General features: G+C 41.4%; 1 protein-coding gene and 1 long non-coding RNA gene across 3 annotated transcripts in view; one reads left to right on the top strand and one right to left on the bottom strand.

Moving 5' to 3' along the window:
• snd1 (staphylococcal nuclease and tudor domain containing 1) overlaps positions 1 to 18,754 on the top strand; it is a 203,500-nt gene that overhangs the window by 66,872 nt on the left and 117,874 nt on the right. For both annotated transcript variants that reach the window (XM_077544072.1, XM_077544071.1), the window contains exons 13-15: positions 4,771 to 4,881; positions 6,492 to 6,564; positions 11,348 to 11,489. In XM_077544072.1, the coding sequence (XP_077400198.1) occupies positions 4,771 to 4,881; positions 6,492 to 6,564; positions 11,348 to 11,489 (326 nt within the window). The remainder of the gene's footprint in view (positions 1 to 4,770; positions 4,882 to 6,491; positions 6,565 to 11,347; positions 11,490 to 18,754) is intronic.
• Positions 14,235 to 15,873, bottom strand: LOC144034906 (uncharacterized). The gene is made up of 2 exons (XR_013288317.1): positions 15,803 to 15,873; positions 14,235 to 14,443 (listed from the first exon to the last, which is right to left on the bottom strand). It is a non-coding gene; the product is annotated as an uncharacterized LOC144034906 (long non-coding RNA).

The raw sequence follows: 18,754 nt of genomic DNA on the forward strand, positions 1-18,754 counted from the left end.
AAAACATCAACAGGAAAACCTGTTCAACACGCCAAATTACTCACTGACCTTTTGGCCGCCGTACTGCTACCCTCCAAAATAGCAGTATGCAAATGCAAAGCTCACACCTCAGCAAAAGACGCCGTTTCTGTAGGAAATGCAAAAGCAGATTTGGCAGCCAAACAAGCAGGCCAAGACAAAACAAAGATCGTCATGCTCGCCAACCACAAAGAAACACAACAACACAACAACATTCCAAAACAAGTACTAATTGACATGCAAAACAACGCTCCAGACAAAGAAAAAACACTATGGAAAATGATGAACATTGAACTCACCCCAGAAGGCCTCTACCACAAAGAAGACCGACCAGTCATCCCCCGCAGTCTGTTCCACACAGTAGCCACATTGAGTCATGGGAAGTCCCATGTCTCAACAGGAGGGATGATATCTATGGTAGAACAGACAATGACAATACCACAGGGCTTACAAACCTATTTTAAAACTTTTTGTAGGTCATGTATGGTGTGTTGTCGTCACAATGCTCAGGGAAACTTAAGACCACAGAGAGGGAAATGCCCAGTGGGCTCCTACCCATTTGAAGTTTTACACATGGACTTTATTGAACTACACAGAAGTGGTCAGCACAAGTACTGTTTAGTGTTAGTAGACTCACTAACTAAATGGGTTGAACTTGTTCCTTCAAAACATCCAAACGCCCTCACAGTAGCTAAAGCTATTTGTAAACACATAATACCAGAACATGGCATTCCACGAGTCTTGTGGAGTGATAACGGTAGCCATTTTGTAAATACCATCGTTGACAATATGGCCATTCACTTAGGGATCACCCTAAAAAATCATTGTGCATATCACCCACAGAGCGCAGGCTTAGTTGAACGGACCAACGGTACTATTGAACTAAGACTCAAAAAGACCATGGAAAAAAACAAAAAACCATGGCCTGAGTGTTTATCTCTAGTAAAAACTTACATGAGAATAACGCCAAACCCACAAGGGATCACGCCCTTTGAGGCAGTAACAGGCAGACCCTTTGTGCTCCCCTTATGGGAAAATCAGCCATGGTCAGACAAAACAGGAGAGGCAGATCCACTGACTAAATGGTTATGTGACTTGTTTAAAGAACGGACTGTGTCAAGAGCAAATGATCTGCCCTCTACCTCTCTTCCTCCTGCACAGGAAACGGTGACCCCGGGTGACCTGGTGTTGGTGAAGGTGATAAAAAGGAAAACATGGTCGAGTCCACGCTGGGACGGCCCATTCGTTGTTCTCCTGACCACACCCACCGCTCTCAAAATCGCTGAGAGAGAGACGTGGATCCACCAGAGTCACTGCAAAAAGGTCACCGAACTCAGATAAGGGATTACCCCCTGATTCTTGTCAAAAAGAAGAAGAACAAAGGAGAAGATGACCCTTTTTCAGACATTGTTTGGACTTTGATCATTATAATGTTTATCTTATTATGTGTTATTTGTTCCTGCTGTATTGTCCCAATGTCTAAGAGATTAGTCGCCCGTATGTTCGTGGCCCAGATGTATCAATATAACTTACTACGCGTAGAGGATTATTTTGACACTGTGGAGACCGACACAAAAGTGTGACCCTCATCTTATTGTGTTTTCCTAACCTCAAATTCAGTTCCATTCTCAGACCAAGAGGTTCTCGTCACCGTGCGGTGGGGGAGTTATGGAATTTTTCCCTTTAAGTTAAGGGTTTTCGCCATTTCCTGATAATGGTTCAAATGTTGTGAATCTATTAATGAAGTAATACTGAGAAAACTTAATTGTTTTAGTATTTACTGATGTCCTTTTAAATCCACAACAGGAGGGAATGTGAAGTTGCTTAAAACAGTAGTCTTAACATTATGTGTATTTTAAAGAATATCCTGTATATATTTTTATGTTTTTATATTATCAACTGTCGTTTAGAGGCGCCGCTCAACTTTCTCTAATGTTTTGTATTTTTCCATGACGTATGAAACGAAACTGAAACTTAACTGTAATAAAAGCGACGAGGTGGCCGGGGGAGGGGAGCGAGTCGGACGGAGCCGAGCGTGAGTTAAGGTCTCGCGTCTCCTTTCCTCTCCCAGCCGCGGTTGCAATAAAACAAAGCAACAGCTTTTGCCTCCTTTTTCCTTTGTGCACGGTCAGTAACTAAGGGGATCTGTAATATCAGACCCAACAATCATGGAGTTCTTTGCTTTGATAAGATAATTACTAATCCACTCATTAAACACATTAATGGAACGGATTAAAAAAGATGCGAGTCAAAGATAAAAAGAAAACCTGCAACCTAATGAACTAAGATAAAAAATGAATCAAAAGGTAGATGGGGAATAGAGATGGAAGCGTTTTGACCTGTCAACCTTTTTATATTTGAATAAAACGGTGCACCAGTAGTAAATGGTCAGATTGCAATGAAGGCACACTCACGGACTGGTTTAGATGCACGGGAGAGAGAGGGACTCGACTAGCGTCGATCCTCAGTTGAAGAAAACTCCTTGGAGGCGATCTGGAATGCTGCACTGGAGTCTTTGGATGATGGTGATGGCCGCACGTCTGACAGGCCGGAGAGGTCTCCGGTTGGAGGCGAGGTGCACACGTGGCATGGAGGCCGCGGTAGGTCCTTGGCTGGCACAAGTCCCGGTTGGTGGTGACGTGCTTGCGCGGTTGAGAGGCCGCAGTCAGTTGGTTTAGGCGCTGCGAGAAGACTCGGGCGCACGGCTGGAGCAGAAATGGGTCGCTGGCGTGCAGTGGCTCGATGCATAACAGCCATCGTAGAACCGTCTATCTCAAATGAATGATGTGTGTAATTTCTGTAGCCACCTAAATTTAGCTAATTAGTAAGCTTAGCAAATGTGTTGTTGGTTGTGTACAAAGATAAACAGAAGTCACTTGATGTCAGTCAAGTACATAGAGTTTGTTTTTGTCCCGAATTATATAGACTTCAGATTAATTAGGAGCGTCAGGATTCTTGAGGATAACCGATAGTAACCGCTGGATGGCACTGTTGTACCATATAACTTCCAAGGGGCTTTGTTTTCCAAAACCACAAAGATGGTCTGGGGACTGATAAGCAGTCTTATCGCTAGTTTGCTTGCTAAACAGGCTTTTAGGTCTTGATAGGCGCTGAGGTATGTGTGTTGTAAAAATGAAATCCAGTCACTGCTGGAGGGAAATTCAAAGAATTTTTCCTTTTTGAACTGTCTCTGGTTGGTTTGAGAACGCACAGGGTTCCCCAGGGGGAAATGTTTAAAAAGGCAAATAAAATTTAAAAAAATCGAGGGTGACTGGCAATATTCGTTACACATGACTGTTTTAGTTGTGACCAAACAGTTCAATTTTGGATTAATCTTTCCACAGAAGAGACTTCCAAAAAGCTTCAGTGTTGTCCAGGTTCTCGCTGGCAAATTTGAGATGGGCAGCTTTGATCTTTTAATGTGAGCAGAGGCTTCTATCTAGCAATCCGTTCATGAAAGCCTTGTCGATTGACTTTTCTTCTGATTGTTGAAGCATGCACATGTGTCCTAGATGCAGCAAAAGAGGTCTGCAAATTTCTTGATGTGATGTTCGAGTTTGGCTTTTGGCATTTACCTGAATTATCAATTTTCTTGTGGTTCTTGCTGATATTTTAGAAGGTTTTTCAGTTCTAGGCAGAATTGTAGTAATTTTCAGTTTTCTCTAGTTGCAGATAATCTGCTTCACAGTGGAATGATGAAGCACAATTTTTTTTAGGTGACATTATAGTTTTCCCCAGACAGATGTGCTGTCACTACCCACTTCCTGAGGTCCCCTGAGATTTATCTTCCTCTTAGCATGACTGACCTGTATGGGTTCACCTGGGTAAGACCAAAGTGACATTGTTTTGTCTCTGTTTTAGTCAGCGATGCACAAAATTCTTTGCTAAACCTCTCGTTTCATTGGTCCATTTTAGTGGTTAGTTTAGCTACCAATTTGTCCTACCTGATCCTACTTGACAACTTTTATTAAGCAATGCAGCTCAGGGTTCACTTTTGCATCTACATGAATTTGAGCAAAAACTGTTTTTAATTTAGTTTTGACTAGACAATTGATTAAAAAACAATGCATTGAATTGATAAACCTACACCTGTTATTTCATATAAACTGTAATAGTTCAGATTAAACTACAAAATCAGGTTGAAACAATTGGAATGTCCAAATCGCTCAAGTGGTTCACAAACTTTTGAGCAGCACTATATATATATATATATATATATATATATATATATATATATATATAACAAAAAAACGAATAACTGTCACATCCGCAGGTATGTTTACCTTAAACAATGGAGTACACTTGTAATAACTTTTTGAAATTGAGTGGTAATTATTCATCGTCCATTCCGTTGCAAAGCCGTTTCATCATCCTCATTGTCTATAAACATATTTCTTAACAATATGTCACTGTCGATTGGTTACGCCGGTACGAAGTCCTCCTGTGCAGTCGTCATTCGCCATCAATTATTTCATAACTCCCGCAAATTTACATCAGCCATGAATGCTCGAATAAAATTCCAAGACATGCATCAAGACCCACGTCACCCTCTATTGTATATCCAGATGCATTTCATCGGCTAAGAGATCAAGAATAGGTCAAAACAAAACAACAAAATGACGTATATCCGCTCTCTCGGCTTTAAAGGTAGAAGAGCGCTAGAGCGCTACCGGCTCTAGTGGCAGAAACGCTGTTATGCGTTCACTCCCGGCCTGAATGGATTCACATGTTTGCACATGTTCTTTTCCACAGTAACATCGCAGAGGCTCTGGTCAGCAAAGGCCTGGCCACGGTCATCAGGTACCGACAGGACGACGACCAGCGCTCCTCGCACTATGACGAGCTACTGGCTGCGGAGGCGCGGTGAGCAACCGGCGTAAAGCTGCACATTCTGTCTCTAATTCTTCTTACAAACAATCTCAACATGTGTGACCTTGACAGCCAGGATGTTGAATGAAATTGACTTTAACCGTGAGGGTAATCCAAAAGTGTCTTTTACTTTAGTTGCACGTCACAACACATGTTTTTGTCGTTTCCCCAGGTAACGTTTGGTATATTTTGAAACACATCTATACATACACATTTGTGCTAGAATGCTGGCTTCCTTTATACAGCTGCTATGAATATAATCATATGGCGGTGCAGTGGAGAGATTTAGTGCAAGCTTTATTACTGTGCCATATATTAAAATCTGGCTATAGGTAAAGTAGATGCAGCTTCCTTTTATAGTCCTCTGTCTGCCTCTGTGTTTCTCTCTGTCTCTCTCGCACTGTCTCTGTCTCTTTGCTTCCCTTCCTTTTCTTTCTTCTCTCACCTTGCTTTTCTGTCCTTCTTTGGCATTCCCTTTTCCTCACTCTTGCTCTCACTTCATCTCTCCCTCCCCCAGTGGGGGTCTTATTAGAGCTGATGAGGGTTTCAGCCTTTAGGCTTGCTTGTATTTTTAGTGCCTTCAAGGAACCTCCCTTCCCTTCCTCGTGCGCTCCCTGCTAGCGAAACACACTCAAACATGGTATGTACCGCATAGGAGCAAAAGTGGTGGAGTGCTATCGTTCTCCTGACCTTGATGGTTTGCATATAGCACAGTCATTATTGTTCAAACCTGACAGTGAGACACAGCCTCTTGTGTTTTACAATTGTTGAACATATTTATTATTTTAAATGAACTCACCAAGCTAGGTGGTAAAAAAATATATATATTTTTTTATATTTCCTGCCGGTTACGTTGAAATGAATAGAATCGAGCACCGGCTTTCAATATAGCTAAATTTTCCCATCTTTATGCCCTCTTTCTGTAGTAAACCACCTCTTCCTTGACTGACACGCCATCTTGTTATGGCTTAAAAATAAGTGATACGGGTTTTGCAATGGTCAAGTCATAGTTTGATTCAAAAGCAGCGTGCGGCGGCTCTTATTTATGTATATTTTACTCCATCATAGTTAAATTGTTGAGCCCCTTTGAACTCTGTTGCTAACCAAAGCAATGGCGCCCACCGGGCACATCAACTAGTCTCTGTGGAGATTTGCAGCAAGTCACATCCAGGGTTGAGGAACAAACTCATGACATTCAGCTTGGGAAACTGCCACACTACCACTTGAGCAATGCCCCGCTTACTGTTTGCTTATCTCCAATACAAGACCAAAAACATTGTTTTGGGAGTTAAAAAAAGATTCCAGCTGACACAAGCGATATACTAACTCACAGCAGGAGCTGCGTGGCTCAGGGAGTCGATCGGCTGTTCCTCAACCCTTGAGTGATTTTTTTTTTCTTCAATTCTTTATTTTACTCTCTTCCAAGTGTAAATATTTCTCTAAAACTGAGTCTATTTGGTCCCAATCTAAATGGAGTCAAATTTACTCTACAGAATTTACTATGTAGGGTGCTAAAACACATGAAAAAGTAGATGCTTAAAAACAAAAACAAAACTCTTTCATGTGGACATTCTGGATTCCTGTTGTTGCTGCTTTGATTGCAGGGCCATCAAGAACGGGAAGGGGCTGCACAGCAAGAAAGAGGTTCCCATTCACAGAGTCGCAGATATCTCTGGGGTAGGTCTTTTGTCAACAACTTTGCTGGGATTGTGTCCGAAAACAGCCAAGAAAAGACAGGTCTAACTATTAGGAAGTCATGAGTGTCTCATTAAGTGCTGCAGCTGTTGACATTTGCCAGTCCCGCTGATAGGGTAGCATTGGCAGAGGGTGAGCCAGAACACAGTGTGCAATGAATGATGTGGACAATTAATGCTAGCTCTTTAAAATAAATGGATGCTCCTCAATTGCTATTAAAAAGGGACATGGTTATTTGAGCTTTTTCTATATTTTTCTTTTATATATTGTCGCTGTGGGGCACAAACCTACCCCCCAATATGACCAATATCTTATGTTTACAAAAAGGACGCATTATTAACCAATTGAAAGTATAGATCATCTCTTGAGCACTCAACTGTCTGTCTGCCCTGGGCTGTGCAGCATTATGTTGCCTCGAGATTGAAAGTGTAGAGGATATAAATTTGAGTTTAAAATTGATACCTGCATTGAGACGCCAATATTACTTCGAGCTTTCTGTATCCCATTAACAGACTTCTCTTATATGGATGGGTTATTTTGGCGCAGCTCTTTCCAACTTTCAAACAACTGACCATCCACTCTACACCTTAGGTATAGACAGTCTTTATTTTACCTTTAATGCAGCAAGTAAAAGTAAAACCTGTCATACATCTCCCAATCATAACATATGCCACATCTCCATCTATGAAAAACTCCCACACAACCACCAGAAGCCTCTTTATTAAAATTCACACTTACTGGAGTGGCCATTATGGCTCGACACGTGTCGCAGAGGCAACCCTTATACATTTTAACTAAACACTTCAATAGTCTAGGCCACCAAAGACTCTAAATTGAACATTGGGAACAGCCTCGTTGTCTCTGTCACTTGAGTACTCTTGTACTCGTGGCCACTCGAGAGACATTTGGGCAAATTAATTAGACTCTCGGCTTTTTGTGTAAGTTTGGTTGTATTTTTGCCAAATGTATTAGTTGTAGTTCATTGCAAATTATATGACGAGGGAACGCAAGGCTGACTGTGCGAGAACGGTGCCGCCTCATCGGCGATCAACACAACTTAAGTCGATATGCCGTGAGTAATTGCGGCTGGTGGTGTAGCCGCTGCTCAATAATTAATTAGCTTTAATAATGGAAGATCAAAACAATATACAGTGGTACTATGTCTTATTTTGTGGGTTGGATAAGAATTGTGGCCTGTTGGCGAATCAAGGTACCACAGTAAGCCACATAAAGCCTTGATGAACGTTAACGAGTAGCTTAAAGGATCTTAACTCTTTCACTGCCACTGACGTTTAAAGACGTCAAGTAAAAACCTACCGAGCACTGCCAATGACGTCAAAAGACGTCATCCAATGATTTTTTATTTATTTTTTTAAACGGGTAGAGGAAACCCTTCCGCATGTCTGGTGAAAGTTTCCAGCCTGTCTGTTGTGCCTAAGGACTATTTTTGGCCCCTGGAGGGCAGCGATGACTCTCTTTTGACAAGATCGGGTGGGCGTCAGTAGAGGCGGAGCTAGAGCGTCGAGCAGGAGATGAGAATGGAAGACAAAGGAAAAATGGCGGCCGGTCGCGAGGAGCTCACGCCCGAGCCGTTTTTTTCAAAGACCAAAAGCATCGCTGAAAGAGCACATTGTTGACGACGATGATCATCATCGATGATGAAGATGAGGGTGGTGACTCCGTGGTTGGGAAGCATTGACGCGGCAGTAGAAGACGTTAGATGGAGCTAGATGGAGGAGGGAACAGGCAATGGCGAGCGTTTGCAAGCAGCTCTACACTTACAAGACGAAAGGCTTCGACCAACACTAAAATAGTACATTGATGACGACGATGATCATCATCGATGATGATGAAGGTGAATCCGAGCTTGACGGCGAAATTGGAACCGCTGACGCGGCGGCTATGACGGTGTCGTAACGCAACCGAGCACGCACAGGCGGACGTTCGTTCGGACGACGGAGAGTGCCCCGAGTCCAATGCATATTCATCGGAGGAAGTGTGTACAGTCTGCTACTTGCTTTTTATTCCCCGGAAAAAAAGCCCGTCAAGAAAGTGTAACGTTTGCACGCAAAACGGACCAATGCGAAAGTGAAAGTAAACTGTTGTGCGAGTCCTGGCGTCTCCTTGCACGCAGGAGAGCGTTACAAAAGGAAAAACTGTATTTGAAACATCCACATAATTGTAAGTAGTACCACAGTTGCACACATTTGTAAATAGTTTGTGAAATTGTTTTGTCAAATTGTTACACCGTTGAATGGAAATAAACGTATTTTGCAATCAAAAAACACTTTTTCATTGTTGATGAAAGCATTTTACAGAAGTAAAGCACTATTTAGGTGTTTGTGGCATCATTCATGGACAAAAAGAAGTGTACAATTCACTAGAGTGCATGAAATAACATCGTTTCACAAAAAGCTCTTTTTCTCCATTTTTTGTTTCAAAACAGAATTTCGGTGAAAGTAACCATTTTCTATTGTTGATTACTGAAGAACGGAATAAGGTAGAAACAAACTATTTTTTTCTGATGAAAGCTGAGAGTCCAATCTTTCATTTGGTAGTATGTGTGTTTCCATAGTCCAAACACAACATTTTCTGTGGACCTTGAAAGATCACTCAAAATGCTTAAATCGGCTGGCAGTGGGGACAACCCGTTTCTGAAAACGTCTGGCAGTGAAAGAGTTAATGAAGCTTGTCACTTTTTTACGCGGGACTGCTACCTCTGGCTCAAAAAGCGTAACTGCAGCATATGTCAGGCTCGTTCATGGTGCGTGTGCAAGTACGTGCACGATCTTAAAGCGACAGATACAGTTGATAAACAAAGACATGACTTTAAACGAGGTAAGAAAAACTCTGCCCCTCCCCAAAGAAACTGTGGCGTGTGCAGGGTCCGCGCACACTACTATAAAGGGAAGATAAAAGCTGATAGGTGCAGTCAGATTAAAACAGTCAGGGCTCTTCGTACTCATCTGGGCATTGGCATGCATGATGTAGAAAAAGCTTTAACATTACATTTACATAACATTACAACGGCACAATGCACCTTTAATAAAAGGACAAAAATAGCAACCAAGCCCCTTTCCCTTCTTTCCATCTCTACACGCCCACACATGCACAAATAAATACACTCCCTATACGTCATCTTAGAGCTTATATCCATAGAGTGGGCGGCATCCGGAAATAGAGCAGGCATGCTTTGTGCACGCCGAACGTGTGACACTCAGCCGAGTGGATAAAGCACTTGACTCACCTCGTACCTTCTAAAGGTTGCGTAATGATCCCATATCATGTGCCGAGCTAGGCTGCATCCCCGCCCACATGCCGCAGTGATTGTGTCGGCATGAACAAGAGTGCTTGCATCGCTCTGCTCCCACTCGTGCGGCTACTTTGCACTGCAATGGGTGCAGTTCAGGTAGTGGACTCTTGTGCCTCCTTTGCCGCGCTCCCACCGAGCGCTGTGGGAATGCGCCAGCCTGGACCTGGCTTGTGTTTCTCAGCGGGATAGCGCAATACTGCTGCAGTAGCTATAGCATAACATCATAACATGGCAATAAAGCGGAGGTCAGTGGATGGAATTCATTACAGGAAGAAAAACACAAGAAATCAGTTAATTGGTGGACAATCCAACAGTGTATCAGTGTCTACCATTTAGTTATCAGACCGCTGTGTTTCGGAAGCCTGTGCTACCCTTCACAAATTTCTATTGGCCAATCAGTTGACTGCAGTGTGACCACCACCTATCGATGAGCAGCTGTGATGTAATTTTCAATTCACAAGAAGTGGCAAAATGGTCGCCTTCTCAGATGGCAATAACGGGTGGACTGCTTAACTCATATTGCACAAACACAATATTAATCAGAATGACATATTTACACTAGTGGGGGCATATAGTATATATAATTGTATTTGTATAATTGTAAATTTGTAACGAACATTTTTCGGCTGACTTTTTCTTTAAGTAAATTAGCTCTTCTCCGTTTGCTGTAATGTGGTCAGTGTAAACAGTGGGGGTGTAGGGGGTGTGGGGGCGGTTATCTGACCCATCCCTCGGTACATTTCTTCTTCTGTAGAACAGATAAGATATTTGCAAGCTCGAATTTACATCCACTCAACATGAGATTTTTTTTTTTTTTGTTGTTTCTTTGTTTGGACTCATCATCATCTACCTCGGAGCCTTTGCTCCCACTCCCTTGGCTACTCTACAAAATACGCACGCAGGCACACAGAGAGAAAGAAAGTAAAACAGAGTCCACCGGGCCATGACTCACTGGTCTGTTGTGCCTACATGCTTATTGCCTGCAGTAGGCACATATTCAATAATTTTTTAGCGTTCCTTATTCCCTCTCGCCTGCCCTACATGAATACACATGACTTCCCCCCCACCCTCCTAGCTGCGTGTAATTTTGGCCCGTGCATTGCAAAAAAAAAAAAAAAAGGCGTGAGTCACTGTTGCAGACTGAGATAGAGGCAGGATTGGGAATTACTTTGGATTGCATGAGCTTCCAGACGTGTCACTAAGAAATTGACTTCATTAGGCCTGACTAATGGGGGGGCAAAAAAAAGCCTGCACATTCCCCGCCATTGCCAATGTCGCCTGTCTTGTCTATTTCGGTTGCTTTTGATAAAAAAGTTGCAAAACTCGCATTCATTACTTCTGCCAACAGACTTTGTTGCGAAAATGTCTTAAAATGAAATATGGGTTACACCTTTAGTCACCTGTGGAATGATTCTTCCTGTCAATCCTCGTCATGTTTTTCTCATTCGCCAGGAGACGCAGAAAGCCAAGCAGTTCTTGCCCTTCCTGCAGCGGGCCGGACGCTCTGAGGCGGTGGTCGAGTACGTGTTCAGCGGCTCCCGCCTCAAGCTGTACATGCCCAAAGAGACCTGCCTCATCACTTTCCTCCTCGCTGGTGCGTATGCACGAGACTTTTGATTTCAGCCCATGTGCGTTGAGCAGCGTCGTCTGTTCTTGTTGATTTTGTTGTTGTTGGGGGGGGGGGGCTGGATTCAGCCTCCAAAGTGCTTTCATTATAGCCACTTTTTAGTAGGCACGAGTAGACTCTCAAAAAGATCTCAAGCACACGTCTGAAGACACAGGAGGTCTCCCAGTTAGTTCAGAAGTGACTATTTTCAAATGATTTTGTCTTAATGATTGAAAATTGGCTTTGTCATTCCTCCACCAATTATTGGAAAATTTTTGCCTCCAAAGCACTTGCATCATAGCTTACTTTATTTTGGTAGGCATGTCTATCTATTAAGAATTAACCCACAACAAGCGAACAAGAAAGCCTGCCCAAAAAATCAAAGGGAATCTGCCACTTTGGATTGAAGCGGGCATTATAGGGTGATTTTAGCCATTTCCGGCCCACTAGAGATTTGGTTTTACCCCGGGATTACACCAGCTGCATGTGCGCTGTGGATCGATTGCGGACCAGCTGCGTCGTGCCAGAGCCCGCTGCACGGATAGACCTATTTTCTATTTTTGCCGGACGACGCATCCGTCGGCATCCGTCAAATAGCAAAACTAGCACAAAACACATCGTGCGTGACAGGAAGACCGACACAGTTGCAAAATATTAAATTCCGGTTACTTTTCAGAATAAAATACTCGCCAGATCCTATTTCGCAATCATGTCAGCAAAACGTCATAATGTTTAACGCTTAATTCACTGCAGCGAACATGGACGAGAAGAGATTTATAATGGAGGTGGATTATATATGACACGGCACATCCTTTTTATTTGGACAACCTAAAATTTGATTCTGCAAGGAACATCATAGCAGAAGCTGTGGGAGTGGACGATGAGGAAATCCACCTCTCTTTCTGCTTCTCTGTTGAGCACAGACTTTTGTGTGTTTGTTGTTCTTTTGTGTGTTTGTTGTTGTTTTTAATACCATATTATCGCGCGAGACACGCCGGGAAGTTGTCAGCAACGGAGCTGCTGGACCGCAGCTGTGTGCAGCCAGTGAGTTTTGTCCATTGAATTGGCGTGTCCGGAGCATGCAGTCAAGACTTAGCGGAGCGGAGACGCAACGTACACTCATGCGGGCATCCCGGGGCTATTGTGACCAAATTTGAACCACATATACTGAAGCTAAATTGGGCAGCTTTGGGGTTTTCATCTTTGCTTCCAGGCAGGATATGGCAGTGGCATTTGATTACTTCTCCTAAAACACAACACTGCAATAGCGTAAAGCCACCAATAAGCCACCATGTGGCCATGCTTTTATTTTGAAATTCTGACTTTGAACAGTATGTTACACCCATTTTGCCCTAACATGACAATATAAGCCTTGAAACTGTTTACAAAACTTCAAAAACTTTATGGATATATGTGCGTTGATTTGAGGAAAAGAATGACCAAAACACATTTGTTTTTCCCTAAAAAAAATAAATAAATTGCATGACATGAAGAACAGTAAAAAAAAGCTTTTAAAAAATATGCATCCAGGGACACATTGAAAATGTATCCAACTAAAGTCACTGTACCGTGGATGTACAAGCTCCATCTTTTGACCTTTCTCTGAAAGGTCAAAAGAACACTGTGCTCAGCATGTGCATGGAAAGTTGAAGGCAGGCTGCTCAAAGGGTAAAATGCAGACAGCAGATAACTGGTCCATTTGCGTTGACACTTTGCTATAAAAGTCATATCCTTTCCGCAGCCCTGCCTCCTTTCCGCTGTTTACATAGCGTTTTGCTTTCCGTCAACGATGATGATGCTTTATTGTTTTTTTTTTCAGTCAAATTACAACTTGATGAAACCGCACATATTTCCAGACAAACATCACCGTTCGGCCTAATTGCGCATGACTGTGTCGTGGATGTATTAATTACTTTTGTCATTTGCTACTGATTGTCTTTGCGAGTCTCTGATAGTTTTTTAATTCCATTTTTTGCACTGCCTGCTGCAAGATGAAATGGCAAGACCCTCGCCAATAAGAAATCTGCATGCGAGGATCATTTGATCATCTTCTCCTAATAAGACTGCTTAGTACGCATGCACACGGACACGCACACACACACACGCACACACACACACACACACACACACACACGCACACACACACACACACACACACATACTTGCCTCTGTGTATTATGAGGATATTTTTTCCAAACCCGTTTAATTGTGTATTACAGGGACACCCCTTTCTGCTAATGCCAGAGAGATGGGACTTGCACCCCAAACATTCTTTGGGGGTAGTCCAGGAAAATTTCACTTCAAAACTTGAAAAAGCTCCACACGAAAAAAAGAAAAACCTGAAAAAATCTGTAATTGTGAGGACATAGATAATGACCTAAATAAGGCACGCCATTGCAAAAATGGTAATTATGAGGACCAACTCACTCATTACATGGACAACGTTTACACAACACACAGCAACCATGTCACTGAAGTGACATGAAAGTTCTGGCATTCTGACTTTACACAAACTAAAATGGCATTGATGTGTAATGACTTACCTGATATAAGGACACATTGCTGTGCATAACAATACTGTGAAATGCAAAGTCATACCTGATCCTTGCGCACCATGTTACAATTTACAAATTTTAGGACGGACTGAAACTGGTATGTTAATAAAACTGCATTATCTAGGTCAAGCACAGCTTTGTAATGGATACACTAGACATGAAACCAGATGCAAAAGAGTCAGTGAACATTGAACATTTTATTCTTTAAAACATGACTACCTCTCATCTTAAAGGATGAGCAGTTTTCTCATAGCTCATTCCTGGAATACCTTCGGATTTCTGAATTTCTGAAACAGGTTCAATGTAGGAAGTGTCCGAAGTACTGTGAGAATCTGGAACATATTCCTCTGCTGATGAATCCTCACTTGAACTGGATACATCAGCAACCTAATTTTTTAAACAAAAACAATTATTACATACATACAGACATACATATACACATTGTCGCTGTCCTGTGAAAAACACTTCCACCATATTTTCCAGACTATAAAGCGCACCGTGATACAAGCCGTGCCGCCATGAAGAATCGCTACCGGAGCAGCCCGCGACCTAAAAATGGAAACGTGTTTTTCACAGGACAGCAATGATATCCATATATACAGTAGACGCACACATACATATGCATATATATAGTTGCTCTAAAATTAACACCTGCCAGATGCGGGTTAAAATTCATTTTGGCGGGTGGTCATAAATATTTACTAGCTTTACTTCGCTGTTACTTAGTGATGTTACACTCGAAGTAGAAGCTTGAGACAAGTGTCGAGCGCTCGCGGCAGAAGTAGCTCCCGCCATTGATTGGCAAATGTGCTAAAGTTAATTTACCAAAGATTAGGTTGTTAGCAGTCGATTAGCAGTTTTGCATTGTTTAAACGGGATATGTGCCAGATGCTGGAGCAAACTAGAAAAACATTTAGAACCTAAAGTTTGTGCATATACTAAAGATTATTATAAATCTAGTCACCACATTTATTTGAAAGATGAGATGAAGCATTTAACAAGAGGGTTAGTTAATATGCTTAATCTATGGCATTGCCCCTAAAACAAGTCTTGTGTGATAGTCCTTCAGTTACAGTAGACTTTTCTATTTTACCGAGTCAGACAGTCGTTAAGATTGAGCCAATTGCTCAACATTTAGCTGCTTGCAACTAAAGACAGCGGTATAAACATTGGTCATAATTTATCCTCTTGACTAAATTATATTCATTCAATGAAAATGCCTGCACTATTAATTCTGGTTGCGTGAAACAAAGATCCATTGCAGATACAAATAACACAAGATAAAATACCCATCATGCCAGTCCATTCTAGTGCAGCGAAAGGTCCAAAACATAAAGCACATTTATCCAAGCTTGATACAAGTGAATAAACTACCTGATGTTTACACTTCTGTTAGAAAAATAAATGAAAAATTGTTAGCAAGTTCACCTCTAAAATCCACCATAAATAAATTAATGGGAAAAAAGATCACTACAGTGCATAATCTAAATCACCAAACAACAAACAACAAATCTTCAATTTGAGATATTTTTAATGTTGACTTGTAGGAATTTTAGTCCCATATAAGCTTATTGTTGGATACAGTATTTTGAACGTCTTGGCAATACACATTGCATAAACAATTGTTGTGATTATATTTGTTAGTTGTATAGTTCAGCCCTAGCATCTACTCTACACTCTTCACTCCTAACGTCTTGCTTCTGAAAACTGATTTCAACATCAATATTCAAAAATAAATCTCGTCACCTGGTCAACTTTGTCTGTGACAGCTATGTCTTCAGCTACGTCTTCAGGTTGTGCTTCAGTTGAAACCTGGTACACAGGAAGATAAAAATACATATAAAATTCAATTTTTAGTAACACACAAGACTGTACCTGTGCATGTACACAGTTACAGTACATACAGAATGATGAATAGGTTAATTCTTTGACTGCCATGGACGTTAAAAGACGTCAAGTAAAAACCTACGGAGGGCCGCCAATGACGTCATCCAATTTTATTTTATTTTTTTTTTGAAACGGGTGGAGGAAAGCCTTGGCCAGCTGCTGTGAAAGTTTCAAGCAGATCTAGTTAGCCTAATAACTATTTTTGGCCCCTAGATGGCAGCAATGACTCTCTTTTGACAAGATTGGGTAGGCGTCAGTAGAAGACGTGAGGCGGAGCTAGAGGGGACAATGGCTGGGGAAGGGAAGAAAACATGGCGACCGGTTGCAAGCAGGTCACGGTCGAGCAGTTTTTTTCAAAGACGAAAAGCATCGACCAACGCTAAAGAGCACATTGATGACGACGATGATCATCATCGATGATGATGATGATGGTGACTCCGAGGTTGGAAGCATTGACGCGGCAGTAGAAAACGTGAGGCGGAGCTAGATGGCTGAAGAAGCGAACAATGACGACCGCAAGCAGCTCACACTTGGGAATTGTTTTCAAAGACGAAAGGCATTGACCAACGCTAAAGAGCACATTGATGACGACGATGATCATCATCGTTGATGATGATGGTGACTCCGAGGTTGACGCCGAAGTTGGAAGCGCTGACGCGGCGGCTATGACGACGTCATAAAGGTTCACGGGCTAGCGATGCTAACACCGGAAAACGCGGAGCACAACCGAGCACGCTCAGGCGGACGTTCAATCGGACGACGAAGAGGCCCCGAGTCCAATGCATATTCATCGGAGGAGTGGGTACAGTCTGCTACTTGCTATTCCCCGGAAAAAAAGGCCGTCAAGAAAGTGTAACGTCTGCACGCGAAAGGAGCCCATCGCAAGTGAAACTAATCTGTTGTGCAAATCCTGCTGCGTCTCCTTGCACGCATGGGAGCGTTACAAAAAGAAAAACTGTATTTGAAACATCCACATAATTGTAAATAGTACCACAGTTGCACACATTTGTAAATAGTTTGCGAAATTGTTTTGTCAAATTGTTACACTGTTGAATGGAAATAAACGTATTTTGCAACCAAAAAACACTTTTTCATTGTTGGTGATAGCGTTTTACAGAAGTAAAGCACTATTTAGGTGTTTGTGGCATCATTCATGGACAAAAAGAAGTGTACAATTCACTAGAGTGCATGAAATAACATCGTTTCACAAAAAGCTCTTTTTCTCCGCTTTTTGTTTCAAAACAGAGCATTTCGGTGAAACTAACCATTTTCTATTGTTGATTACTGAAGAACGGAATAAGGTAGAAACAAACTTTTTTTTCTGATGAATGATGAGAGTTCAATCTTTCATTTCGTAGTATGTGTATGTGTTTCCATAGTCCAAACACAACATTTTCTGTGGACCTTGAAAGATCAGTCAAAATGCTTAAATCGGCTGGCACTGGCGACATCCCGTTTCTGAAAACGTCTGGCAGTCAAAGAGTTAAAGTAATGTGAATGCAAACTCATTTTATTTGCCATTACAAAAATAAATAAATTAATCCTTCTGCACTACAGGTTTGTGTAAATTGGTGGCGTCTATTTTTCACAATGGAACAATTAATAGAAAATACACAGTCCTCAGAGAATCCATACCTGACCAGAGTATGAATTGTGAGGACTGTATCTGTAACTCCAAGCCCTGAAAACTTATTTTACACTCACAGTGTATGAATACACTGTCCTCATAGTGTCAGTTATTCACAACTACAACATTGTGAGGACTATGTATCTGTGAGGGCTGCACAGTATTGGCAAAACATGCGACATGGGTGTTTTATACAGTAATGGAGATTATTTCGACATTGAACATGGACCTAAAAAAAAAGATCTATCTATCTATAGCTATATATTTTTATAATCCAATGAAAAAAAATACACGTTAATGCGGAAAAATAAGCATGCTCATTGTGATCTAATCTTATCCAATTAAGTTATTTTTTGTTAGTAATGCCCCTTGATACGGTTCTCGTATGGCGATGCACAATTTAGGTAGTCTCTGATTGGTCAAAGTCAGACTCAAGTAGGGCCTGGCAACAAATCAAATTAATTGAATAAATTAAATTGAAATTGAATCGTTGAAAATTTGCTAAATCGTGAAATGTATTTTGTCTTCTGGATTATTAAAAGCTGTTATTATGTTCTGTTACATCCAGATGTTATTGTGAGTTGTAATTTTGCAAGTGGTGGCAGAATGCTGGATGGTTGGTTTAAAATACTTTTTATTTTCTTTTTTGGCCATATCGCTTAGCCTCAGACTAAAGTATCCAATCAATCCAATATTTATTTGTTGCACGTCTTTGCAATACACATATTGCATGAGCCATTCGTGCTCCAAGATATTTTCCACATGTTGTGCAGCCCTAGTATCTCCACCCTCCACTAATGTCTTGCTTCTGAAAACTGATTTCAACAACATTCAAAAAGAAATCTAGTCACCTGGTCAACTTTGGCGCAGTCTGTGATAGCTGTGTCTTCATCAGGTTGTGCTTCAATGGAAACCTGGGGCAGATAAATAGAAAAATACCAATACAATTAAATTCTTACTAAGACTAGACTGCTATAATGTAATTTCATGAAATCATGAATGTGCGACCAGTAATTCTAATATGTCACATGCATGACACAATATCCAAATGTCATGATAAGAAATCACGATATGGTAAATAACATGATATTGTGTGGTTAGCGATACTCACGATAACTGTAAAAATAAAATAAAAAATAAGTCACAATATTGTAAAAAATTTAATAAAAACAAAAAAATATATA

This window comes from Vanacampus margaritifer, chromosome 15, assembly GCF_051991255.1.
Source record: "Vanacampus margaritifer isolate UIUO_Vmar chromosome 15, RoL_Vmar_1.0, whole genome shotgun sequence".
NCBI lineage: Eukaryota > Metazoa > Chordata > Actinopteri > Syngnathiformes > Syngnathidae > Vanacampus > Vanacampus margaritifer.